The sequence below is a fragment of the Anomaloglossus baeobatrachus genome, chromosome 3, assembly GCF_048569485.1.
Source record: "Anomaloglossus baeobatrachus isolate aAnoBae1 chromosome 3, aAnoBae1.hap1, whole genome shotgun sequence".
Taxonomy (NCBI): domain Eukaryota; kingdom Metazoa; phylum Chordata; class Amphibia; order Anura; family Aromobatidae; genus Anomaloglossus; species Anomaloglossus baeobatrachus.
This window is the reverse complement of record NC_134355.1, coordinates 688,840,956-688,868,040: the sequence shown is the minus strand read 5'-3', so window position 1 is coordinate 688,868,040 and position 27,085 is coordinate 688,840,956. Positions and strand designations below refer to the sequence as shown.

Genomic DNA, 27,085 nt, shown 5'->3' with positions numbered 1-27,085 from the left:
GGTGTGATATCACCGGCTGTAGCTGTGTGATTGTGTTATGTCAGGTGTATATACAGCAGTAATGTACAGTGTGATATCACCAGCTGTGGGATTGTGTTACATGCTGGGTGTATACACAGCGGTAATGTACAGTGTGATATCACCGGCTGTAGCTGTGGGATTGTGTTATGTCAGGTGTATATACAGCAGTAATGTACAGTGTGATATCCCTGGCTGTAGCTGTGGGATTGTGTTATGTCAGGTGTATATACAGCAGTGATGTACAGTGTGATGTCACCGGCTGTAGCTGTGGGATTGTGTTATGTCAGGTGTATATACAGCAGTAATGTACAGTGTGATATCCCCGGCTGTAGCTGTGGGAGTGTGTTATGTCAGGTGTATATACAGCAGTAATGTACAGTGTGATATCACCGGCTGTAGCTGTGGGATTGTGTTATGTCAGGTGTATATACAGCAGTAATGTACAGTGTGATATCACCGGCTGTAGCTGTGGGATTGTGTTATGTCAGGTGTATATACAGCAGTAATGTACAGTGTGATATCACCGGCTGTAGTTGTAGGATTGTGTTACATGTTGGGTGTATATACACAGTAGTAATGTACAGTGTGATATCACCGGCTGTAGTTGTGTGATTGTGTTACATGCAGGGTGTATATACAGTAGTAATGTACAGTGTGATATCACCGGCTGTAGTTGTGGGATTGTGTTATGTCAGGTGTATATAAAGCAGTAATTACAGTGTGATATCACCGGCTGTAGCTGTGGGATTGTGTTATGTCTGGTGTATATACAGCAGTAATGTACAGTGTGATATCCCCGGCTGTAGTTGTGTGATTGTGTTACATGCAGGGTGTATATACAGCAGTAATGTACAGTGTGATATCACCGGCTGTAGTTGTGTAATTGTGTTACATGCAGGGTGTATATACAGCAGTAATGTACAGTGTGATGTCACCGGCTGTAGCTGTGGGATTGTGTTATGTCAGGTGTATATACAGCAGTAATGTACAGTGTGATGTCACCGGCTGTAGCTGTGGGATTGTGTTATGTCAGGTGTATATACAGCAGTAATGTACAGTGTGATATCACCAGCTGTAGCTGTGGGATTGTATGTCAGGTGTATATACAGCAGTAATGTACAGTGTGATATCACCGGCTGTAGTTGTTGGATTGTTACATGCTGGGTGTATATACACAGTAGTAATGTACAGTGTGATATCACCAGCTGTAGTTGTGTGATTGTGTTACATGCAGGGTGTATATACAGTAGTAATGTACAGTGTGATATCACCGGCTGTAGCTGTGGGATTGTGTTATGTCAGGTGTATATACAGCAGTAATGTACAGTGTGATATCACCGGCTGTAGTTGTGGGATTGTGTTACATGCAGGGTGTATATACAGTAGTAATGTACAGTGTGATATCACCAGCTGTAGTTGTGTGATTGTGTTACATGCAGGGTGTATATACAGTAGTAATGTACAGTGTGATATCACCGGCTGTAGTTGTGTGATTGTGTTACATGCAGGGTGTATATACAGTAGTAATGTACAGTGTGATGTCACCGGCTGTAGTTGTGGGATTGTGTTATGTCAGGTGTATATAAAGCAGTAATTACAGTGTGATATCCCCGGCTGTAGTTGTGTGATTGTGTTACATGCAGGGTGTATATACAGCAGTAATGTACAGTGTGATATCACCGGTTGTAGTTGTGTGATTGTGTTACATGCAGGGTGTATATACAGCAGTAATGTACAGTGTGATGTCACCGGCAGTAGCTGTGGGATTGTGTTATGTCAGGTGTATATACAGCAGTAATGTACAGTGTGATATCACCAGCTGTAGCTGTGGGATTGTGTTATGTCAGGTGTATATACAGCAGTAATGTACAGTGTGATGTCACTGGCTGTAGCTGTGGGATTGTGTTATGTCAGGTGTATATACAGCAGTAATGTACAGTGTGATATCACCAGCTGTAGCTGTGGGATTGTGTTATGTCAGGTGTATATACAGCAGTAATGTACAGTGTGATGTCACCGGCTGTAGCTGTGGGATTGTGTTATGTCAGGTGTATATACAGCAGTAATGTACAGTGTGATATCCCCGGCTGTAGCTGTGGGATTGTGTTATGTCAGGTGTATATACAGCAGTAATGTACAGTGTGATATCCCCGGCTGTAGCTGTGGGATTGTGTTATGTCAGGTGTATATACAGCAGTAATGTACAGTGTGATGTCACCGGCTGTAGCTGTGGGATTGTGTTATGTCAGGTGTATATACAGCAGTAATGTACAGTGTGATATCACCAGCTGTAGCTGTGGGATTGTGTTATGTCAGGTGTATATACAGCAGTAATGTACAGTGTGATATCACCGGCTGTAGCTGTGGGATTGTGTTATGTCAGGTGTATATACAGCAGTAATGTACAGTGTGATATCACCGGCTGTAGTTGTTGGATTGTGTTATATGCTGGGTGTATATACACAGTAGTAATGTACAGTGTGATATCACCGGCTGTAGCTGTGTGATTGTTACATATCGGGTGTATATACAATAGTTATGGGCTGTAGCCCTGTAGTTATTTCTGTGTATTGTGACTTCATAGTGTAGCCCTGTAGTTGTTTCTGTGTATTGTGACTTCATAGTGTAGCCCTGTAGTTGTTTCTGTGTATTGTGACTTCATAGTGTAGCCCTGTGGTTATTGCTGTGTATTGTGACTTCATAGTGTAGCCCTGTGGTTATTGCTGTGTATTGTGACTTCATAGTGTAGCCCTGTAGTTATTTCTGTGTATTGTGACTTCATAGTGTAGCCCTGTAGTTGTTTCTGTGTATTGTGACTTCATAGTGTAGCCCTGTGGTTATTGCTGTGTATTGTGACTTCATAGTGTAGCCCTGTGGTTATTATTGTTTATTGTGACTTCATGTTGTAGCCCTGTAGTTGTTTCTGTGTATTGTGACTTCATAGTGTAGCCCTGTGGTTATTTCTGTGTATTAGGACTTCATAGTGTAGCCCTGTAGTTATTTCTGTGTATTGTGACTTCATAGTGTAGCCCTGTGGTTATTTCTGTGTATTGTGACTTCATAGTGTAGCCCTGTAGTTGTTTCTGTGCATTGTGACATCATGTTGTAGCCCTGTAGTTATTTCTGTGTATTGTGACTTCATAGTGTAGCCCTGTAGTTATTTCTGTCTATTGTGACTTCATGTTGTAGCCCTGTAGTTGTTTCTGTGTATTGTGACTTCATGTTGTAGCCCTGTAGTTGTTTCTGTGTATTGTGACTTCATAGTGTAGCCCTGTAGCTATTTCTGTGTATTGTGACTTCATAGTGTAGCCCTGTGGTTATTTCTGTGTATTGTGACTTCATAGTGTAGCCCTGTAGTTGTTTCTGTGCATTGTGACATCATGTTGTAGCCCTGTAGTTATTTCTGTGTATTGTGACTTCATAGTGTAGCCCTGTAGTTATTTCTGTGTATTGTGACTTCATAGTGTAGCCCTGTAGTTATTATTGTGTATTGTGACTTCATGTTGTTGCCCTGTAGTTGTTGCTGTGTATTGTGACTTCATAGTGTAGCTCTGTAGTTATTTCTGTGTATTGTGACTTCATAGTGTAGCCCTGTAGTTATTTCTGTGTATTGTGACTTCATAGTGTAGCCCTGTAGTTATTATTGTGTATTGTGACTTCATGTTGTAGCCCTGTAGTTGTTTCTGTGTACTGTGACTTCATAGTGTAGCCCTGTGGTTATTCCTGTGTATTGTGACTTCATGTTGTAGCCCTGTAGTTGTTTCTGTGTATTGTGACTTCATAGTGTAGCCCTGTGGTTATTTCTGTGTATTGTGACTTCATAGTGTAGCCCTGTAGTTATTTCTGTGTATTGTGACTTCATAGTGTAGCCCTGTGGTTATTTCTGTGTATTGTGACTTCATAGTGTAGCCCTGTAGTTATTTCTGTGTATTGTGACTTCATAGTGTAGCCCTGTGGTTATTTCTGTGTATTGTGACTTCATAGTGTAGCCCTATGGTTATTTCTGTGTATTGTGACTTCATAGTGTAGCCCTGTGGTTATTTCTGTGTATTGTGACTTCATAGTGTAGCCCTGTAGTTATTATTGTGTATTGTGACTTCATGTTGTAGCCCTGTAGTTGTTTCTATGTATTGTGACTTCATAGTGTAGACCTGTGGTTATCTCTGTGTACTGTGACTTCATAGTGTAGCCCTGTGGTTATTTCTGTGTATTGTGACTTCATAGTGTAGCCCTATGGTTATTTCTGTGTATTGTGACATCATGTTGTAGCCCTGTAGTTATTTCTGTGTATTGTGACTTCATAGTGTAGCCCTGTAGTTGTTTCTGTGTATTGTGACATCATGTTGTAGCCCTGTAGTTATTTCTGTGTATTGTGACTTCATAGTGTAGCCCTATGGTTATTTCTGTGTATTGTGACGTCATGTTGTAGCCCTGTAGTTATTTCTGTGTACTGTGACTTCATAGTGTAGCCCTGTGGTTATTTCTGTGTATTGTGACTTCATAGTGTAGCCCTGTGGTTATTTCTGTGTATTGTAACTTCATAGTGTAGCCCTGTAGTTATTTCTGTGTATTGTGACTTCATAGCGTAGCCCTGTAGTTGTTTCTGTGTATTGTGACTTGATAGTGTAGCCCTGTAGTTGTTTCTGTGTATTGTGACTTCATAGTGTAGCCCTGTGGTTATTGCTGTGTATTGTGACTTCATAGTGTAGCCCTGTGGTTATTGCTGTGTATTGTGACTTCATAGTGTAGCCCTGTAGTTATTTCTGTGTATTGTGACTTCATAGTGTAGCCCTGTAGTTGTTTCTGTGTATTGTGACTTCATAGTGTAGCCCTGTGGTTATTGCTGTGTATTGTGACTTCATAGTGTAGCCCTGTGGTTATTGCTGTGTATTGTGACTTCATAGTGTAGCCCTGTAGTTATTTCTGTGTATTGTGACTTCATAGTGTAGCCCTGTAGTTGTTTCTGTGTATTGTGACTTCATAGTGTAGCCCTGTAGTTGTTTCTGTGTATTGTGACTTCATAGTGTAGCCCTGTGGTTATTGCTGTGTATTGTGACTTCATAGTGTAGCCCTGTAGTTATTTCTGTGTATTGTGACTTCATAGTGTAGCCCTGTAGTTGTTTCTGTGTATTGTGACTTCATAGTGTAGCCCTGTGGTTATTGCTGTGTATTGTGACTTCATAGTGTAGCCCTGTGGTTATTGCTGTGTATTGTGACTTCATAGTGTAGCCCTGTAGTTATTGCTGTGTATTGTGACTTCATAGTGTAGCCCTGTAGTTATTTCTGTGTATTGTGACTTCATAGTGTAGCCCTGTAGTTGTTTCTGTGTATGGTGACATCATGTTGTTGCGCTGTTGCTCGGTGACGGTTTGTTAGGAGTCAGGCGTCCGTGCAGTAACAGTAGGGATCAGGCTGACAGTTGGGATTCTGCTCCCTGCTGCTGGGGGCTTGGATTTCCCTGTGAATCACATTACTGGGGCGCAGCGGACAGATGGCATCCAGGAGCGCGGGCACCCTCGTCACCATCCACAATGTCACCTACATCCCACCTGCTCTCATGCCTGGGTAAGCGTGTATGTTGTGAGACGCGGGTCGGAGTTAACCTCTTCATTGCCTTTCACTATACTTGGTATAGATCCTTTAAAGTATTGTCATTAATTATATATTACACTGAGTGAAAGTCCGGCTCACTGAGTGAAGGTGCTCAGGGGAAATTACACGTATAAAAATATAGAGAACCCCGGCACACAAAAAGTGAAACTTGAAATAACTTTTATTCAGTTTTTATTCAGTTTTTTATGTTGACGTTTCGGCAAAAATTGCCTTTTTCAAAACTAAAAAAATAAACATATATACAATTATTAGTACCATAAATACATAGGATATTATTAATCATATCCATATAAATCATGATAACATCATATATACCTAATAAATTCATGGAAGAATGTATATCTTGTGAAGAATGTCTTTAGACTTGACAAGGATATTTATCTAAAATAAAGGCCCATATATTAGAAACAAACACAAGAAAAAAACTTTTACATTGAATATAGAGGAAATTTCCATATATATATACATATCAAGATCTCCCTTATGGTACAAAAGTAAAACAAGAAATACCAATAAAGTACATCCATATGTAACAATAAACTGATTGAGTTACCTTAAATGGCATAAATAAGAAATCCTAGTGAGGATATGGGAAGCAGATGCCACAATAAAGGTAAACTGAAAAGTAGAGACATAGCGGTCAAACAAGTAAAAAAGGCAATTCCCATAGAGAGACAATTCCCATAGAGAGACAAAGCGCCAAACCATTACCTGTACCCTGGGAGATCAGTGGTGGAGTGGAACGAAACAGAGCCGCAGTGAGGTTTAAATACCTAGTGAGGGCGGGCCAACCTAATTGATTAATCCAAGGAGGAACGCATGATGACACGCAAGCTAGCGCATGCGCGATGAATGCGGAAGTACGCGCATGCGCAATAGCAAAAGAACCAGTGAAATGGAGCGCACGATGAGACGCAAGCAACTCGGAAGTGCGCGCATGCGTGAAATAGAAAAAAGAGAGCGGTGAGACGGGGTGACCCGGATAGAAGCTCCATGTTAACTGAAGAAACCTCATCGTGTCTAAAAAGAAAAAAAGAGGAAATATAAGTAACAATAACAATATAATTACTTATTAGAGAAACTTCTAGTAACATTGGCAAGATTACAGCAAACACTAAGGCGTACTATATATAAATATAAATATAAAAATTACACATATTTGAATAAAACCAAAAATAGAACGGACCCCATATCTCCTGCTCAATAATCATACTCCCTATTAAGACCATTAGGGGAAAGAGTATTAAGCATATGAATCCAATAGGATTCTCTGTTCTTCAATTTCCGGACCCTGTCACCTCCTCGTCTCAATGGAGAAACATGCTCCAATACTTGAAAACGAAGCTGGGACACTGTGTGTCCACATTGTGTAAAATGATGAGGAATTGGTAACATAGTCATCCCACATCGAATGGTGGATTTATGTTTCCCTATGCGGTCTCGGACATGCTGGGTAGTCTCCCCAACATATCCGAGACCGCACGGACACTTTATTAAATAGATAACAAATGATGTGTCACAAGTGAAAAAATCTTTTATATGAAAAACCTTCCCAGTTCGGGGATGTGTAAATTGACTACCCTTAGTCATATTTGAGCAATGGGGACAATGAAGACACGGATAGTTACCCTTCTTGGGTGTCGAAAGAAATGTTTGTCGAGACCGAAGAATCGATGATCCAATGTCCGCTTTGACCAAAAGGTCACGGAGATTAGGGGAACGTTTATAACTAAATAAAGGAGGAGTAGAGAATTCAGTAATTTTAGGATATGATCTCTGCAATACCTGCCAATGTCTGAGTATAATATTCTTAATGATAGGATGATATGGATGGAATGTATTAACGAAGGAAATTAAAGGACCCACTCTCCTAGGTTTGCGAGTTGAATGTAAACTCTCCTGAAAGGCAGACTTAACTAATGACGCAGGATAACCGCGCTGAAGGAATTTTAGTGACATCTCTTCATGCCTCTGTGAACGCTGATTCAACATTGTAACATTACGTGATACCCTTTTATGCTGTGAAATTGGCAGGGAATTTTTCAAATGCCGTGGATGATTACTAGTATAATGCAACAGACTATTACGATCTGTAGGTTTCACATACATGTCAGAAAGAATTCCGCCTCTTTGGTCCAAATGAATCAGTGTATCAAGAAAATTGATACAAGATGCATCCACATGTTGAGTAAAAGAAAGGCCAGTAACCCTGGTGTTTAAGTACTGAAAGAATTCGTCGAAAAGCGACTGAGATCCAGTAAAAACAATGAAGATGTCATCAATGTATCGTTTATAAAACGCTACATGATTGCGGAACAGCTGATGGGTATACACAAACATAGACTCAAAATGAGTCATATATATGTTTGCGTACGGTGGGGCGACATTAGAGCCCATCGCTGTGCCTTTGATCTGAAAATAAAATTGATCCTGAAAAAGGAAATAATTTTTATGAAGGACAATGGACAAAAGATCAAGGCAAAAATCTTTCTGAACTGGGGAAAAATCACTATATTGATTCAAAAACCAAGAAACCGCTGAGATACCAAAAGAGTGGTCAATACTTGTATAAAGGGAATTGACATCCAAAGTGATAAGGAGCGAGCCAGGTGGGAATGGACTAAGAGTCTGTAGCTGATGTAAAAAATCCCCCGTATCACGTAAATACGAAGGAGTTTTGGAAACTAAAGGTGATAAGATACGATCCAACGTTATTGCTAAAGGTGATAGCAAAGAGTCAACAGCAGCCACTATAGGTCGTCCAGGTGGGTGCCACAAATCTTTATGTATTTTTGGCAAAGTATATAAGACTGGAGTGACAGGATTGACTTTGTTCAAATAAGTCGCCAATTTAGAATCAATAATTCCTAAACTGGAATAACGTTGGATCATATCTAAAATATCTTTCTTAATGTTTCCAGATGGATCATGTGATAATGGTAAATATGTGGATTCATCAGCTAATTGGGTTTTAATCTCGGAGACATAATAACTCTTGTCCATCACCACCAAGGATCCGCCCTTATCAGCTGGTTTTATTATGATAGCTGAATTATTCTGAAGAGACCGTAATGCTTGGGTTTCACCAGGAGTAAGATTTTTCTTAATCCGCAACTCCCCATTTTTAACAGTATTCACAAAATTGTCCACATCCGATTTAACAAGAGAAATGAAGGTCTCAGCGGGATGGTAGGTTCTCGGAGGCATGAAGCTACTAGGCATCGTTAAGTTAAGTTTGCTAAAGGAGAATTGGATATCGGGCTGAGTATCTGGCAACACAGGATTCTGATCTAAGGATCCTTGATTGAAATGAACCTTAAGTCTTACCGATCTATAAAATTTATTTAATTCCTGTTCAAGCAGAAAAGAATCAAAATGAGGAGTTGGACAAAAAGATAGACCTTTTTGTAAAACCTGAGACTCTAGGGGGGACAGGGTATAGGAGGAGATATTGAAAATGAGGTCCGTCCTACCTGTGATCTCGTTGTCATACGATCCCCCAGCAGTTGATCTCCTCTGCCCCCTCCTCGTCTTCTTTGTGAAATGACGCGACGTGGTCCTAAAAAAGGTGCCTGATGTGAATCCATATCACTGCCAGAACTTGCAGAAGAAGAAAAGCCAGTCCTGGGCTGGAAACGTCTGCGCTGAGGAGGCTCACCGCACCGCCACCTGTATACTTGACCACGTTTGTAATCCTCCTCATCACGTATAAATTTATTTCGCTTACGTTCTTGGAGAATTTTCTTATAATCCGAAATGGTTGAGTCCATTTTGGACTTCATATTGGATAGATCGGTAGGAGAGAATGTATTTGATAACTGTCCTTCAATAGATGATATTTGATTTGAAATTGTAGCCAATTCTTTATGCAAATAATCGATCGTAAGAGTCATTAAATCATATGAACATTTGTTCAAAATATGCTCAAATGTCGTACAAAAATCCTGGTTGTCAGAAAACAATGTGGGTCGCAATGATACACGCAAACCACGTGGTATCCTTCTGACCTTATAATATTCAGCAAGTGTAACTAGATGGAGCTCCAGGGCTACCTGACGTCTCAACTCACGCTCATATTCCTTAGTCCTGGATTCTTCACTTGGGATAGACAAAAATTGACCAGAAGTAGTAACTCTTGAATGAATAGCAGATAGTTCTTCTTCATTATAAGAAAAAATATTTGAAGCCATAGTAGATATGGTACGTCAGGAGCTCAGGCCAAAAAATAATAGATAACACTGAGTGAAAGTCCGGCTCACTGAGTGAAGGTGCTCAGGGGAAATTACACGTATAAAAATATAGAGAACCCCGGCACACAAAAAGTGAAACTTGAAATAACTTTTATTCAGTTTTTATTCAGTTTTTTATGTTGACGTTTCGGCAAAAATTGCCTTTTTCAAAACTAAAAAAATAAACATATATACAATTATTAGTACCATAAATACATAGGATATTATTAATCATATCCATATAAATCATGATAACATCATATATACCTAATAAAGTCATGGAAGAATGTATATCTTGTGAAGAATGTCTTTAGACTTGACAAGGATATTTATCTAAAATAAAGGCCCATATATTAGAAACAAACACAAGAAAAAAACTTTTACATTGAATATAGAGGAAATTTCCATATATATATACATATCAAGATCTCCCTTATGGTACAAAAGTAAAACAAGAAATACCAATAAAGTACATCCATATGTAACAATAAACTGATTGAGTTACCTTAAATGGCATAAATAAGAAATCCTAGTGAGGATATGGGAAGCAGATGCCACAATAAAGGTAAACTGAAAAGTAGAGACATAGCGGTCAAACAAGTAAAAAAGGCAATTCCCATAGAGAGACAATTCCCATAGAGAGACAAAGCGCCAAACCATTACCTGTACCCTGGGAGATCAGTGGTGGAGTGGAACGAAACAGAGCCGCAGTGAGGTTTAAATACCTAGTGAGGGCGGGCCAACCTAATTGATTAATCCAAGGAGGAACGCATGATGACACGCAAGCTAGCGCATGCGCGATGAATGCGGAAGTACGCGCATGCGCAATAGCAAAAGAACCAGTGAAATGGAGCGCACGATGAGACGCAAGCAACTCGGAAGTGCGCGCATGCGTGAAATAGAAAAAAGAGAGCGGTGAGACGGGGTGACCCGGATAGAAGCTCCATGTTAACTAACGGACATTGGATCATCGATTCTTCGGTCTCGACAAACATTTCTTTCGACACCCAAGAAGGGTAACTATCCGTGTCTTCATTGTCCCCATTGCTCAAATATGACTAAGGGTAGTCAATTTACACATCCCCGAACTGGGAAGGTTTTTCATATAAAAGATTTTTTCACTTGTGACACATCATTTGTTATCTATTTAATAAAGTGTCCGTGCGGTCTCGGATATGTTGGGGAGACTACCCAGCATGTCCGAGACCGCATAGGGAAACATAAATCCACCATTCGATGTGGGATGACTATGTTACCAATTCCTCATCATTTTACACAATGTGGACACACAGTGTCCCAGCTTCGTTTTCAAGTATTGGAGCATGTTTCTCCATTGAGACGAGGAGGTGACAGGGTCCGGAAATTGAAGAACAGAGAATCCTATTGGATTCATATGCTTAATACTCGTTCCCCTAATGGTCTTAATAGGGAGTATGATTATTGAGCAGGAGATATGGGGTCCGTTCTATTTTTGGTTTTATTCAAATATGTGTAATTTTTATATTTATATTTATATATAGTACGCCTTAGTGTTTGCTGTAATCTTGCCAATGTTACTAGAAGTTTCTCTAATAAGTAATTATATTGTTATTGTTACTTATATTTCCTCTTTTTTTCTTTTTAGACACGATGAGGTTTCTTCAGTTAACATGGAGCTTCTATCCGGGTCACCCCGTCTCACCGCTCTCTTTTTTCTATTTCACGCATGCGCGCACTTCCGAGTTGCTTGCGTCTCATCGTGCGCTCCATTTCACTGGTTCTTTTGCTATTGCGCATGCGCGTACTTCCGCATTCATCGCGCATGCGCTAGCTTGCGTGTCATCATGCGTTCCTCCTTGGATTAATCAATTAGGTTGGCCCGCCCTCACTAGGTATTTAAACCTCACTGCGGCTCTGTTTCGTTCCACTCCACCACTGATCTCCCAGGGTACAGGTAATGGTTTGGCGCTTTGTCTCTCTATGGGAATTGTCTCTCTATGGGAATTGCCTTTTTTACTTGTTTGACCGCTATGTCTCTACTTTTCAGTTTACCTTTATTGTGGCATCTGCTTCCCATATCCTCACTAGGATTTCTTATTTATGCCATTTAAGGTAACTCAATCAGTTTATTGTTACATATGGATGTACTTTATTGGTATTTCTTGTTTTACTTTTGTACCATAAGGGAGATCTTGATATGTATATATATATGGAAATTTCCTCTATATTCAATGTAAAAGTTTTTTTCTTGTGTTTGTTTCTAATATATGGGCCTTTATTTTAGATAAATATCCTTGTCAAGTCTAAAGACATTCTTCACAAGATATACATTCTTCCATGACTTTATTAGGTATATATGATGTTATCATGATTTATATGGATATGATTAATAATATCCTATGTATTTATGGTACTAATAATTGTATATATGTTTATTTTTTTAGTTTTGAAAAAGGCAATTTTTGCCGAAACGTCAACATAAAAAACTGAATAAAAACTGAATAAAAGTTATTTCAAGTTTCACTTTTTGTGTGCCGGGGTTCTCTATATTTTTATTAATTATATATTGACCCCTATTATTGTGGGTGATGCTTTACACTGCAGCGTGACTTTTCAAAAACTCTCCCTCCTCTCTTAAAGGGAATATTAAGGTGAGATTGAAGCTGCTGTATGTGCGGTTCTCATACTTAGGAGCTGATTTGTGGTCTGTCCCTTTAAATCTGTCCATGAAGCTGAGATCTGGGCTGCTGCATGTTATGTCTTCACATTGTACAGGAGAATAAGCTTAGACGTCACATGTACAGGAGACTAAGAAGCTGGGATATAAGCTCCTGTATGTGGGATCCAGACTGGAGACGCCTGCAGTGTTTTGCTCTCTCTCCTTCAAGAGATTTCAGATATCTTGTGCCCCTTGCGCTCTCTATATAGACACATCTGCAGGTTTTTCCCCTCCTCTCTCTATAAAGACACATCTGCAGGTTTTTCCCTCCTCTCTATACAGATACATCTGCAGGTTTTTCCCTCCGCTCTCTACACAGACACATCTGCAGGTTTTTCCCTCTGCTCTCTATACAGACACATCTGCAGGTTTTCCCTTCCACTCTCTATACAGACACATATGTAGGTTTTTCCCTTCGCTCTCTATACAGACACATCTGCAGGTTTTTCCTCCGCTCTCTATACAGACACATCTGAAGGTTTTTCCCTCCGTTCTCTATACAGACACATCTGCAGGTTTTTCCCTCTGCTCTGCATACAGACACATCTGCAGGTTTTGCCCTCCGCTCTCTATACAGACACATCTGCAGGTTTTCCCCTCCGCTCTCTATACAGACACATCTGCAGGTTTTTCCCTCCTCTCTATACAGACACATCTGCAGGTTTTTCCCTCCGCTCTCTATACAGACACATCTGCAGGTTTTTCCCTCCGCTGTCTATACAGACACATCTGCAGGTTTTCCCCTCCGCTCTCTATACAGACACATCTGCAGGTTTTTCCCTCCGCTGTCTATACAGACACATCTGCAGGTTTTTCCCTCCGCTCTCTATACAGACACATCTGCAGGTTTTTCCCTCTGCTCTCTATACAGACACATCTGCAGGTTTTCCCCTCCGTTCTCTATACAGACACATCTTCAGATTTTTCCCCTCACTTTCTATACAGACACATCTGCAGGTTTTTCCTCCCTCTCTATACAGACACATCTGCAGGTTTTTCTCCCGTTTTCAGTCAATTAGGAACCAAAATTACTTATATTTGCCAAATGCCAGAATAATGAAAGACAGAGAGAATGATTGAAAGCATTTTTATTACTTTCCGTAAAGTCAAACGTTTCCATACACTAAGAGTACTGTGCCTTTAAACAATATGGGACCACCCATATGATGATGTCATGTGTTTAGAACATTCTGATAGGTTTATTGGTAACACCTGAGTTAATTACAGACACACCTGTGGATGTATTGTAATGCACCTGAAACACACGGCTTCTTTGTGTCGCATCATGTCAAAGTCAAAATAAATCAGCCAAGATCTCAGAAAGAGAATTGTGGACTTGCACAAGTCTTGTTCATCCTTGGGGGCAATTTCTAAATATCTGAAGGAGCCTCGTTCATCTGTACAAACATTTATACGCAAGTACACACAAGAGGGGAATGTGCAGCCATCATACCGCTCAGGAAGAGGCGGGTTCTGTGCACCAGAGATGAACGTGCTTTGGTCAGACATGTGCAGATCAACCCAAGAACAAAAGCGAAAGACCTTGTGAAGATGCTGGAGGAAGCTGGTAAGATTGTGTCCACAGTGAAACGAGTCCTGTATCAACATGGTCTGAAAGACCACTCTGCCAGGAAGAAGCCATTACTCCAAAAGAAACATAAAAAAAACCAGATTAACGTTTGCAAATCCACATAGGAACAAAGACGCAGCCTTCATTCTCAGGACTGTATGAAGGTCACAGTCCCCGTGTAGCCTCAGCCTTCATTCTCAGGACCTGTATGAAGGCCACAGTCGCCGTGTACCACAGCCTTCATTCTCAGGACCTGTATGAAGGCCACAGTCGCCGTGTAGCCACAGCCTTCATTCTCAGGACCTGTATGAAGGCCACAGTCGCCGTGTAGCCACAGCCTTCATTCTCAGGACCTGTATGAAGGCCACAGTCACCGTGTATCCACAGCCTTCATTCTCAGGACCTGTATGAAGGCCATAGTCGCCGTGTAGCCACAGCCTTTATTCTCAGGGCCTGTATGAAGGCCACAGTCGCCGTGTAGCCTCAGCCTTCCTTCTCAGGACCTGTATGAAGGCCACAGTCCCCATGTAGCCACAGCCTTCATTCTCAGGACCTGTATGAAGGTCACAGTCGCCGTGTAGCCACAGCCTTCATTCTCAGGACCTGTATGAAGGTCACAGTCGCCGTGTAGCCTCAGCCTTCCTTCTCAGGACCTGTATGAAGGCCACAGTCCCCATGTAGCCACAGCCTTCATTCTCAGGACCTGTATGAAGGTCACAGTCGCCGTGTAGCCACAGCCTTCATTCTCAGGACCTGTATGAAGGTCACAGTCGCCGTGTAGCCACAGCCTTCATTCTCAGGACTGTATGAAGGCCACAGTCACCGTGTAGCCACAGCCTTCATTCCCAGGACCTGTATGAAGGCCACAGTCACCGTGGAACCGCAGCCTTCATTCTCAGGATCTGTATGAAGGCCACAGTCGCTGTGTAGCCGCAGCCTTCATTCTCAGGATCTGTATGAAGGTCACAGTCGCCGTGTAGCCGCAGCCTTCATTCTCAGGACCTGTATGAAAACCACAGTCACCGTGTAGCCACAGCCTTCATTCTCAGGATCTGTATGAAGGTCACAGTCGCCGTGTAGCCTCACCCTTCATTCTCAGGATCTGTATGAAGGTCACAGTCGCCGTGTAGCCTCAGCCTTCATTCCCAGGACCTGTATGAAGGCCACAGTCACCGTGGAGCCGCAGCCTTCATTCTCAGGACTGTATGAAGGCCACAGTCACCGTGTAGCCACAGCCTTCATTCCCAGGACCTGTATGAAGGCCACAGTCACCGTGGAACCGCAGCCTTCATTCTCAGGATCTGTATGAAGGCCACAGTCGCTGTGTAGCCGCAGCCTTCATTCTCAGGACCTGTATGAAGGCCACAGTCGCTGTGTAGCCACAGCCTTCATTCTCAGGACTGTATGAAGGCCACAGTCGCCGTGAAGCCGCAGCCTTCATTCTCAGGAGCTGTATGAAGGTCACAGTCGCTGTGTAGCCACAGCCTTCATTCTCAGGATCTGTATAAAGGCCACAGTCGCTGTGTAGCCGCAGCCTTCATTCTCAGGAGCTGTATGAAGGCCACAGTCGCTGTGTAGCCGCAGCCTTCATTCTCAGGACCTGTATGAAGGCCACAGTCGCTGTGTAGCCACAGCCTTCATTCTCAGGATCTGTATGAAGGTCACAGTCACCGTGTAGCCGCAGCCTTCATTCTCAGGACCTGTATGAAGGCCACAGTCTCCGTGTAGCCACAGCCTTCATTCTCAGGATCTGTATGAAGGTCACAGTCACCGTGTAGCCTCAGCCTTCATTCTCAGGACCTGTATGAAGGTCACAGTCTCCGTGTAGCCTCAGCCTTCATTCTCAGGACTGTATGAAGGCCACAGTCACCGTGTAGCCTCAGCCTTCATTCTCAGGACCTGTATGAAGGCCACAGTCACCGTGTAGCCTCAGCCTTCATTCTCAGGATCTGTATGAAGGTCACAGTCGCCGTGTAGACGCAGCCTTCATTCTCAGGACCTGTATGAAAACCACAGTCACCGTGTAGCCACAGCCTTCATTCTCAGGATCTGTATGAAGGTCACAGTCGCCGTGTAGCCGCAGCCTTCATTCTCAGGACCTGTATGAAAACCACAGTCACCGTGTAGCCACAGCCTTCATTCTCAGGATCTGTATGAAGGTCACAGTCGCCGTGTAGCCTCAGCCTTCATTCCCAGGACCTGTATGAAGGCAAGTCACCGTGGAGCCGCAGCCTTCATTCTCAGGACTGTATGAAGGCCACAGTCACCGTGGAACCGCAGCCTTCATTCTCAGGATCTGTATAAAGGCCACAGTCGCTGTGTAGCCGCAGCCTTCATTCTCAGGACCTGTATGAAGGCCACAGTCGCTGTTTAGCCACAGCCTTCATTCTCAGGACTGTATGAAGCCCACAGTCGCCGTGAAGCCGCAGCCTTCATTCTCAGGAGCTGTATGAAGGTCACAGTCGCTGTGTAGCCACAGCCTTCATTCTCAGGATCTGTATGAAGGCCACAGTCGCTGTGTAGCCGCAGCCTTCATTCTCAGGAGCTGTATGAAGGCCACAGTCGCTGTGTAGCCGCAGCCTTCATTCTCAGGACCTGTATGAAGGCCACAGTCGCTGTGTAGCCACAGCCTTCATTCTCAGGATCTGTATGAAGGCCACAGTCACCGTGTAGCCGCAGCCTTCATTCTCAGGACCTGTATGAAGGCCACAGTCTCCGTGTAGCCACAGCCTTCATTCTCAGGATCTGTATGAAGGTCACAGTCGCCGTGTAGCCACAGCCTTCATTCTCAGGACCTGTATGAAGGCCACAGTCACCGTGTAGCCTCAGCCTTCATTCTCAGGGTCTGTATGAAGGCCACAGTCACTGTGTAGCCTCAGCCTTCATTCTCAGGATCTGTATGAAGGCCTCAGTCACCGTGTAGCCACAGCCTTCATTCTCAGGACCTGTATGAAGGCCACAGTCTCCGTGTAGCCACAGCCTTCATGCTCAGGACCTGTATGAAGGCCACAGTCGCTGTGTAGCCGCAGCCTTCATTCTCATGACCTGTATGAAGGCCACAGTCGCTGTGTAGCCTCAGCCTTCATTCTCAGGAGCTGTATGAAGGCCACAGTCGCTGTGTAGCCTCAGCCTTCATTCTCAGGGTCTGTATGAAGATCACAGTCTTTGTGTAGCGTCTGCCTTCATTCTCAGGACCTGTATGAAGGTCACAGTCTTTGTGTAGCGTCTGCCTTCATTCTCAGGACCTGTATGAAGGTCACAGTCGCCGTGTAGGCTCAGCCTTCATTCTCAGGATCTGTATGAAGGCCACAGTCGCTGTGTAGCCGCAGCCTTCATTCTCAGGACCTGTATGAAGGCCACAGTCGCTGTGTAGCCACAGCCTTCATTCTCAGGATCTGTATGAAGGCCACAGTCACCGTGGAGCCGCAGCCTTCTTTCTCAGGACTGTATGAAGGCCACAGTCACCGTGTAGCCACAGCCTTCATTCCCAGGACCTGTATGAAGGCCACAGTCACCGTGGAACCGCAGCCTTCATTCTCAGGATCTGTATGAAGGCCACAGTCGCTGTGTAGCCGCAGCCTTCATTCTCAGGACCTGTATGAAGGCCACAGTCGCTGTGTAGCCACAGCCTTCATTCTCAGGACTGTATGAAGGCCACAGTCGCCGTGAAGCCGCAGCCTTCATTCTCAGGAGCTGTATGAAGGTCACAGTCGCTGTGTAGCCACAGCCTTCATTCTCAGGATCTGTATAAAGGCCACAGTCGCTGTGTAGCCGCAGCCTTCATTCTCAGGAGCTGTATGAAGGCCACAGTCGCTGTGTAGCCGCAGCCTTCATTCTCAGGACCTGTATGAAGGCCACAGTCGCTGTGTAGCCACAGCCTTCATTCTCAGGATCTGTATGAAGGCCACAGTCACCGTGTAGCCGCAGCCTTCATTCTCAGGACCTGTATGAAGGCCACAGTCTCCGTGTAGCCACAGCCTTCATTCTCAGGATCTGTATGAAGGTCACAGTCACCGTGTAGCCTCAGCCTTCATTCTCAGGACCTGTATGAAGGTCACAGTCTCCGTGTAGCCTCAGCCTTCATTCTCAGGACTGTATGAAGGCCACAGTCACCGTGTAGCCTCAGCCTTCATTCTCAGGACCTGTATGAAGGCCACAGTCACCGTGTAGCCTCAGCCTTCATTCTCAGGATCTGTATGAAGGTCACAGTCGCCGTGTAGACGCAGCCTTCATTCTCAGGACCTGTATGAAAACCACAGTCACCGTGTAGCCACAGCCTTCATTCTCAGGATCTGTATGAAGGTCACAGTCGCCGTGTAGCCGCAGCCTTCATTCTCAGGACCTGTATGAAAACCACAGTCACCGTGTAGCCACAGCCTTCATTCTCAGGATCTGTATGAAGGTCACAGTCGCCGTGTAGCCTCAGCCTTCATTCCCAGGACCTGTATGAAGGCAAGTCACCGTGGAGCCGCAGCCTTCATTCTCAGGACTGTATGAAGGCCACAGTCACCGTGGAACCGCAGCCTTCATTCTCAGGATCTGTATGAAGGCCACAGTCGCTGTGTAGCCGCAGCCTTCATTCTCAGGACCTGTATGAAGGCCACAGTCGCTGTTTAGCCACAGCCTTCATTCTCAGGACTGTATGAAGCCCACAGTCGCCGTGAAGCCGCAGCCTTCATTCTCAGGAGCTGTATGAAGGTCACAGTCGCTGTGTAGCCACAGCCTTCATTCTCAGGAGCTGTATGAAGGTCACAGTCGCTGTGTAGCCACAGCCTTCATTCTCAGGACCTGTATGAAGGCCACAGTCTCCGTGTAGCCACAGCCTTCATGCTCAGGACCTGTATGAAGGCCACAGTCGCTGTGTAGCCGCAGCCTTCATTCTCATGACCTGTATGAAGGCCACAGTCGCTGTGTAGCCTCAGCCTTCATTCTCAGGAGCTGTATGAAGGCCACAGTCGCTGTGTAGCCTCAGCCTTCATTCTCAGGGTCTGTATGAAGATCACAGTCTTTGTGTAGCGTCTGCCTTCATTCTCAGGACCTGTATGAAGGTCACAGTCTTTGTGTAGCGTCTGCCTTCATTCTCAGGACCTGTATGAAGGTCACAGTCGCCGTGTAGGCTCAGCCTTCATTCTCAGGATCTGTATGAAGGCCACAGTCGCTGTGTAGCCGCAGCCTTCATTCTCAGGACCTGTATGAAGGCCACAGTCGCTGTGTAGCCACAGCCTTCATTCTCAGGATCTGTATGAAGGCCACAGTCACCGTGGAGCCGCAGCCTTCATTCTCAGGACTGTATGAAGGCCACAGTCACCGTGTAGCCACAGCCTTCATTCCCAGGACCTGTATGAAGGCCACAGTCACCGTGGAACCGCAGCCTTCATTCTCAGGATCTGTATGAAGGCCACAGTCGCTGTGTAGCCGCAGCCTTCATTCTCAGGACCTGTATGAAGGCCACAGTCGCTGTGTAGCCACAGCCTTCATTCTCAGGACTGTATGAAGGCCACAGTCGCCGTGAAGCCGCAGCCTTCATTCTCAGGAGCTGTATGAAGGTCACAGTCGCTGTGTAGCCACAGCCTTCATTCTCAGGATCTGTATAAAGGCCACAGTCGCTGTGTAGCCGCAGCCTTCATTCTCAGGAGCTGTATGAAGGCCACAGTCGCTGTGTAGCCGCAGCCTTCATTCTCAGGACCTGTATGAAGGCCACAGTCGCTGTGTAGCCACAGCCTTCATTCTCAGGATCTGTATGAAGGCCACAGTCACCGTGTAGCCGCAGCCTTCATTCTCAGGACCTGTATGAAGGCCACAGTCTCCGTGTAGCCACAGCCTTCATTCTCAGGATCTGTATGAAGGTCACAGTCACCGTGTAGCCTCAGCCTTCATTCTCAGGACCTGTATGAAGGTCACAGTCTCCGTGTAGCCTCAGCCTTCATTCTCAGGACTGTATGAAGGCCACAGTCACCGTGTAGCCTCAGCCTTCATTCTCAGGACCTGTATGAAGGCCACAGTCACCGTGTAGCCTCAGCCTTCATTCTCAGGATCTGTATGAAGGTCACAGTCGCCGTGTAGACGCAGCCTTCATTCTCAGGACCTGTATGAAAACCACAGTCACCGTGTAGCCACAGCCTTCATTCTCAGGATCTGTATGAAGGTCACAGTCGCCGTGTAGCCGCAGCCTTCATTCTCAGGACCTGTATGAAAACCACAGTCACCGTGTAGCCACAGCCTTCATTCTCAGGATCTGTATGAAGGTCACAGTCGCCGTGTAGCCTCAGCCTTCATTCCCAGGACCTGTATGAAGGCAAGTCACCGTGGAGCCGCAGCCTTCATTCTCAGGACTGTATGAAGGCCACAGTCACCGTGGAACCGCAGCCTTCATTCTCAGGATCTGTATGAAGGCCACAGTCGCTGTGTAGCCGCAGCCTTCATTCTCAGGACCTGTATGAAGGCCACAGTCGCTGTTTAGCCACAGCCTTCATTCTCAGGACTGTATGAAGCCCACAGTCGCCGTGAAGCCGCAGCCTTCATTCTCAGGAGCTGTATGAAGGTCACAGTCGCTGTGTAGCCACAGCCTTCATTCTCAGGATCTGTATGAAGGCCACAGTCGCTGTGTAGCCGCAGCCTTCATTCTCAGGAGCTGTATGAAGGCCACAGTCGCTGTGTAGCCGCAGCCTTCATTCTCAGGACCTGTATGAAGGCCACAGTCGCTGTGTAGCCACAGCCTTCATTCTCAGGATCTGTATGAAGGCCACAGTCACCGTGTAGCCGCAGCCTTCATTCTCAGGACCTGTATGAAAACCACAGTCACCGTGTAGCCACAGCCTTCATTCTCAGGATCTGTATGAAGGTCACAGTCGCCGTGTAGCCTCAGCCTTCATTCCCAGGACCTGTATGAAGGCAAGTCACCGTGGAGCCGCAGCCTTCATTCTCAGGACTGTATGAAGGCCACAGTCACCGTGGAACCGCAGCCTTCATTCTCAGGATCTGTATGAAGGCCACAGTCGCTGTGTAGCCGCAGCCTTCATTCTCAGGACCTGTATGAAGGCCACAGTCGCTGTTTAGCCACAGCCTTCATTCTCAGGACTGTATGAAGCCCACAGTCGCCGTGAAGCCGCAGCCTTCATTCTCAGGAGCTGTATGAAGGTCACAGTCGCTGTGTAGCCACAGCCTTCATTCTCAGGATCTGTATGAAGGCCACAGTCGCTGTGTAGCCGCAGCCTTCATTCTCAGGAGCTGTATGAAGGCCACAGTCGCTGTGTAGCCGCAGCCTTCATTCTCAGGACCTGTATGAAGGCCACAGTCGCTGTGTAGCCACAGCCTTCATTCTCAGGATCTGTATGAAGGCCACAGTCACCGTGTAGCCGCAGCCTTCATTCTCAGGACCTGTATGAAGGCCACAGTCTCCGTGTAGCCACAGCCTTCATTCTCAGGATCTGTATGAAGGTCACAGTCGCCGTGTAGCCACAGCCTTCATTCTCAGGACCTGTATGAAGGCCTCAGTCACCGTGTAGCCACAGCCTTCATTCTCAGGACCTGTATGAAGGCCACAGTCTCCGTGTAGCCACAGCCTTCATGCTCAGGACCTGTATGAAGGCCACAGTCGCTGTGTAGCCGCAGCCTTCATTCTCATGACCTGTATGAAGGCCACAGTCGCTGTGTAGCCTCAGCCTTCATTCTCAGGAGCTGTATGAAGGCCACAGTCGCTGTGTAGCCTCAGCCTTCATTCTCAGGGTCTGTATGAAGATCACAGTCTTTGTGTAGCGTCTGCCTTCATTCTCAGGACCTGTATGAAGGTCACAGTCTTTGTGTAGCGTCTGCCTTCATTCTCAGGACCTGTATGAAGGTCACAGTCGCCGTGTAGGCTCAGCCTTCATTCTCAGGATCTGTATGAAGGCCACAGTCGCTGTGTAGCCGCAGCCTTCATTCTCAGGACCTGTATGAAGGCCACAGTCGCTGTGTAGCCACAGCCTTCATTCTCAGGATCTGTATGAAGGCCACAGTCACCGTGTAGCCGCAGCCTTCATTCTCAGGACCTGTATGAAGGCCACAGTCTCCGTGTAGCCACAGCCTTCATTCTCAGGACCTGTATGAAGGTCACAGTCGCCGTGTAGCCTCAGCCTTCATTCTCAGGGCTGTATGAAGGTCACAGTCGCTGTGTAGTCGCAGCCTTCATTCTCAGGACTGTATGAAGGTCACAGAACTGAATAGGATAACTGAAGTGAGCACTAATATATATATTATGAGTGCAAGCCAAAAATACATACTATATACGGATAAGGCTGCACATCAAACTTAGATAATAGTATAATGCCTCAAGCATATGGACAAATATTGGAATATACAATGAAAAATGCTACTTGCTAATTTGAACATGTGAATAATGAATTGCATACCTGCCATGAATATTAGGAAAAAGGAGATATTTAGCAATCGCATTGATCAATGTAACTGAGCCCCAAGGCCTCGTCAAGGCATATCTCTATATTGGGGTCCCTAGCTCTGTGACCCTAACTGTGTGTCATCTCATTGCAATTAAAAACTGCTGTGGGTGGAGAGGGGTAACTAAGGACTTTCTTATATAGGAGATGGAAAAAACATGGCCGAAAGGGGCGGAGCTGTGTTCACATTCAGAAAAAAACTACATATAACTGAATAGGATAACTGAAGTGAGCACTAATATATATATTATGAGTGCAAGCCAAAAATTACATACTATAGTGCTCACTTCAGTTATCCTATTCAGTTATATGTAGTTTTTTTCTGAATGTGAACACAGCTCCGCCCCTTTCGGCCATGTTTTTTCCATCTCCTATATAAGAAAGTCCTTAGTTACCCCTCTCCACCCATAGCAGTTTTTAATTGCAATGAGATGACACACAGTTAGGGTCACAGAGCTAGGGACCCCAATATAGAGATATGCCTTGACGAGGCCTTGGGGCTCAGTTACATTGATCAATGCGATTGCTAAATATCTCCTTTTTCCTAATATTCATAGCAGGTATGCAATTCATTATTCACATGTTCAAATTAGCAAGTAGCATTTTTCATTGTATATTCCAATATTTGTCCATATGCTTGAGGCATTATACCATTATCTAAGTTTGATGTGCAGCCTTATCCGTATATTGTATGAAGGTCACAGTCACCGTGTAGCCTCAGCCTTCATTCTCAGGGCTGTATGAAGGCCACAGTCGCCGTGTAGCCTCAGCCTTCATTCTCAGGACCTGTATGAAGGCCACAGTCGCTGTGTAGCCGCAGCCTTCATTCTCAGGACCTGTATGAAGGTCACAGTCACCGTGGAGCCGCAGCCTTCATTTTCAGGACCTGTATGAAGGCCATAGTCACCGTGTAGCCTCAGCCTTCATTCTCAGGACTGTATGAAGGCCATAGTCACCGTGTAGCCGCAGCCTTTATTCTCAGGACCTGTATGAAGGCCATAGTCACCGTGTAGCCGCAGCCTTCATTCTCAGGACCTGTATGAAGGTCACTGTCACCGTGTAGCTGCAGCCTTCATTCTCAGGACTGTATGAAGGTCACAGTCACCGTTTAGCCATAGCCTTCATTCTCAGGGCCTGTATGAAGGTCACAGTCGCCGTGTAGCCATAACCTTCATTCTCAGGGCCTGTATGAAGGCCACAGTCCCCGTGTAGCCTCAGCCTTCATTCTCAGGACCTGTATGAAGACCACAGTCACCGTGTAGCCACAGCCTTCATTCTCAGGACCTGTATGAAGGCCTCAGTCACCGTGTAGCCACAGCTTTCATTCTCAGGACCTGTATGAAGGCCACAGTCTCCGTGTAGCCACAGCCTTCATGCTCAGGACCTGTATGAAGGCCACAGTCTCCGTGTAGCCACAGCCTTCATTCTCAGGGCCTGTATGAAGGCCACAGTCTCGGTGTAGCCACAGTCTTCATTCTCAGGGTCTGTATGAAGGCCACAGTCGCTGTGTAGCCACAGCCTTCATTCTCAGGACCTATATGAAGGCCTCAGTCTCCGTGTAGCCTCAGCCTTCATTCTCAGGGTCTGTATGAAGATCACAGTCTTTGTGTAGCGTCTGCCTTCATTCTCAGGACCTGTATGACGGTCACAGTCGCCGTGTAGGCTCAGCCTTCATTCTCAGGACTGTATGAAGGTCACAGTCGCCGTGTAGCCTCAGCCTTCATTCTCAGGACCTGTATGAAGGTCACAGTCGCCGTGTAGCCTCAGCCTTCATTCTCAGGACTGGATGAAGGTCACAGTCGCTGTGTAGCCTCAGCCTTCATTCTCAGTACCTGTATGAAGGTCACAGTCACCGTGGAGCCGCAGCCTTCATTCTCAGGACCTGTATGAAGACCATAGTCACCGTGTAGCCTCAGCCTTCATTTTCAGGACCTGTATGAAGGCCATAGTCACCGTGTAGCCGCAGCCTTCATTCTCAGGACCTGTATGAAGGTCACTGTCACCGTGTAGCCGCAGCCTTTATTCTCAGGACCTGTATGAAGGTCACAGTCGCCGTGTAGCCTCAGCCTTCATTCTCAGGACTGTATGAAGGTCACAGTCACCGTGGAGCCGTAGCCTTCATTCTCAGGACCTGTATGAAGGCCATAGTCACCGTGTAGCCTCAGCCTTCATTTTCAGGACCTGTATGAAGGCCATAGTCACCGTGTAGCCGCAGCCTTCATTCTCAGGACCTGTATGAAGGTCACTGTCACCGTGTAGCCGCAGCCTTTATTCTCAGGACCTGTATGAAGGCCATAGTCACCGTGTAGCCGCAGCCTTCATTCTCAGGACCTGTATGAAGGTCACTGTCACCGTGTAGCCGCAGCCTTCATTCTCAGGACTGTATGAAGGTCACAGTCGCCGTGTAGCCTCAGCCTTCATTCTCGGGACCTGTATGAAGGTCACAGTCACCATGTAGCCACAGCCTTCATTCTCAGGACCTATATGAAGGCCTCAGTCTCCGTGTAGCGTCAGCCTTCATTCTCAGGACCTGTATGAAGGCCACAGTCGCTGTGTAGCCGCAGCCTTCATTCTCAGGGCTGTATGAAGGCCACAGTCGCCGTGTAGCCTCAGCCTTCATTCTCAGGACCTGTATGAAGGCCATAGTCACCGTGTAGCCACAGCCTTCATTCTTAGGGCCTGTATGAAGGCCACAGTCTCGGTGTAGCCACAGCCTTCATTCTCAGGGTCTGTATGAAGGCCAGTCACCGTGTAGCCACAGCCTTCATTCTCAGGGTCTGTATGAAGGCCACAGTCACCATGTAGCCACAGCCTTCATTCTCAGGACCTGTATGAAGGCCACAGTCTCCGTGTAGCCACAGCCTTCATTCTCAGGGCCTGTATGAAGGCCACAGTCTCGGTGTAGCCACAGCCTTCATTCTCAGGGTCTGTATGAAGGCCACAGTCTCGGTGTAGCCACAGCCTTCATTCTCAGGGTCTGTATGAAGGCCACAGTCACCGTGTAGCCACAGCCTTCATTCTCAGGACCTATATGAAGGCCTCAGTCTCCGTGTAGCCTCAGCCTTCATTCTCAGGGTCTGTATGAAGATCACAGTCTTTGTGTAGCGTCAGCCTTCATTCTCAGGACCTGTATGAAGGTCACAGTCGCCGTGTAGCCTCAGCCTTCATTCTCAGGACTGTATGAAGGTCACAGTCGCCGTGTAGCCTTACCCTTCATTCTCAGGACCTGTATGAAGGCCACAGTCACCATGTAGCCTCAGCCTTCATTCTCAGGACCTGTATGAAGGTCACAGTCACCGTGTAGCCATAACCTTCATTCTCAGGGCCTGTATGAAGGCCACAGTCCCCGTGTAGCCTCAGCCTTCATTCTCAGGACTGTATGAAGGTCACAGTCTCCGTGTAGCCGCAGCCTTCATTCTCAGGACCTGTATGAAGACCACAGTCACCGTGTAGCCACAGCCTTCATTCTCAGGACCTGTATGAAGGCCACAGTCTCCGTGTAGCCACAGCCTTCTTTCTCAGGACCTGTATGAAGGCCACAGTCACCGTGTAGCCACAGCCTTCATTCTCAGGGCCTGTATGAAGACCACAGTCACTGTGTATCCACAGCCTTCATTCTCAGGACCTGTATGAAGGTCACTGTCACCGTGTAGCCGCAGCCTTCATTCTCAGGACCTGTATGAAGGTCACTGTCACCGTGTAGCCGCAGCCTTCATTCTCAGGACCTGTATGAAGGTCACTGTCACCGTGTAGCCGCAGCCTTCATTCTCAGGACCTGTATGAAGGTCACTGTCACCGTGTAGCCACAGCCTTCATTCTCAGGACCTATATGAAGGCCTCAGTCTCCGTGTAGCGTCAGCCTTCATTCTCAGGACCTATATGAAGGCCACAGTCGCTGTGTAGCCGCAGCCTTCATTCTCAGGGCTGTATGAAGGCCACAGTCGCCGTGTAGCCTCAGCCTTCATTCTCAGGACTTTTATGAAGGCCAAAGTCGCCGTGTAGCCTCAGCCTTCATTCTCAGGACCTGTATGAAGGCCACAGTCACCGTGTAGCCACAGCCTTCATTCTCAGGACCTGTATGAAGGCCACAGTCTCCATGTAGCCACAGCCTTCATTTTCAGGGCCTGTATGAAGGCCACAGTCTCGGTGTAGCCACAGCCTTCATTCTCAGGGTCTGTATGAAGGCCACAGTCTCGGTGTAGCCACAGCCTTCATTCTCAGGGTCTGTATGAAGGCCACAGTCACCGTGTAGCCACAGCCTTCATTCTCAGGACCTATATGAAGGCCTCAGTCTCCGTGTAGCCTCAGCCTTCATTCTCAGGGTCTGTATGAAGATCACAGTCTTTGTGTAGCGTCAGCCTTCTTTCTCAGGACCTGTATGAAGGTCACAGTCGCTGTGTAGCCTCAGCCTTCATTCTCAGGACTGTATGAAGGTCACAGTCGCCGTGTAGCCTTAGCTTTCATTCTCAGGACCTGTATGAAGGCCACAGTCACCATGTAGCCTCAGCCTTCATTCTCAGGA

The 27,085-nt window shown here is 45.8% G+C and overlaps 1 protein-coding gene across 1 annotated transcript in view; it reads left to right on the top strand.

Moving 5' to 3' along the window:
- Positions 1 to 5,389: 5,389 nt before the first annotated feature.
- Positions 5,390 to 27,085, top strand: part of CIMIP2C (ciliary microtubule inner protein 2C) — a 52,267-nt gene continuing 30,571 nt past the window's right edge. Inside the window, exon 1 of the mRNA XM_075338868.1 lies at positions 5,390 to 5,586. Coding sequence (XP_075194983.1) covers positions 5,513 to 5,586 — 74 coding nt within the window. The 5' untranslated portion in view covers positions 5,390 to 5,512. The remainder of the gene's footprint in view (positions 5,587 to 27,085) is intronic.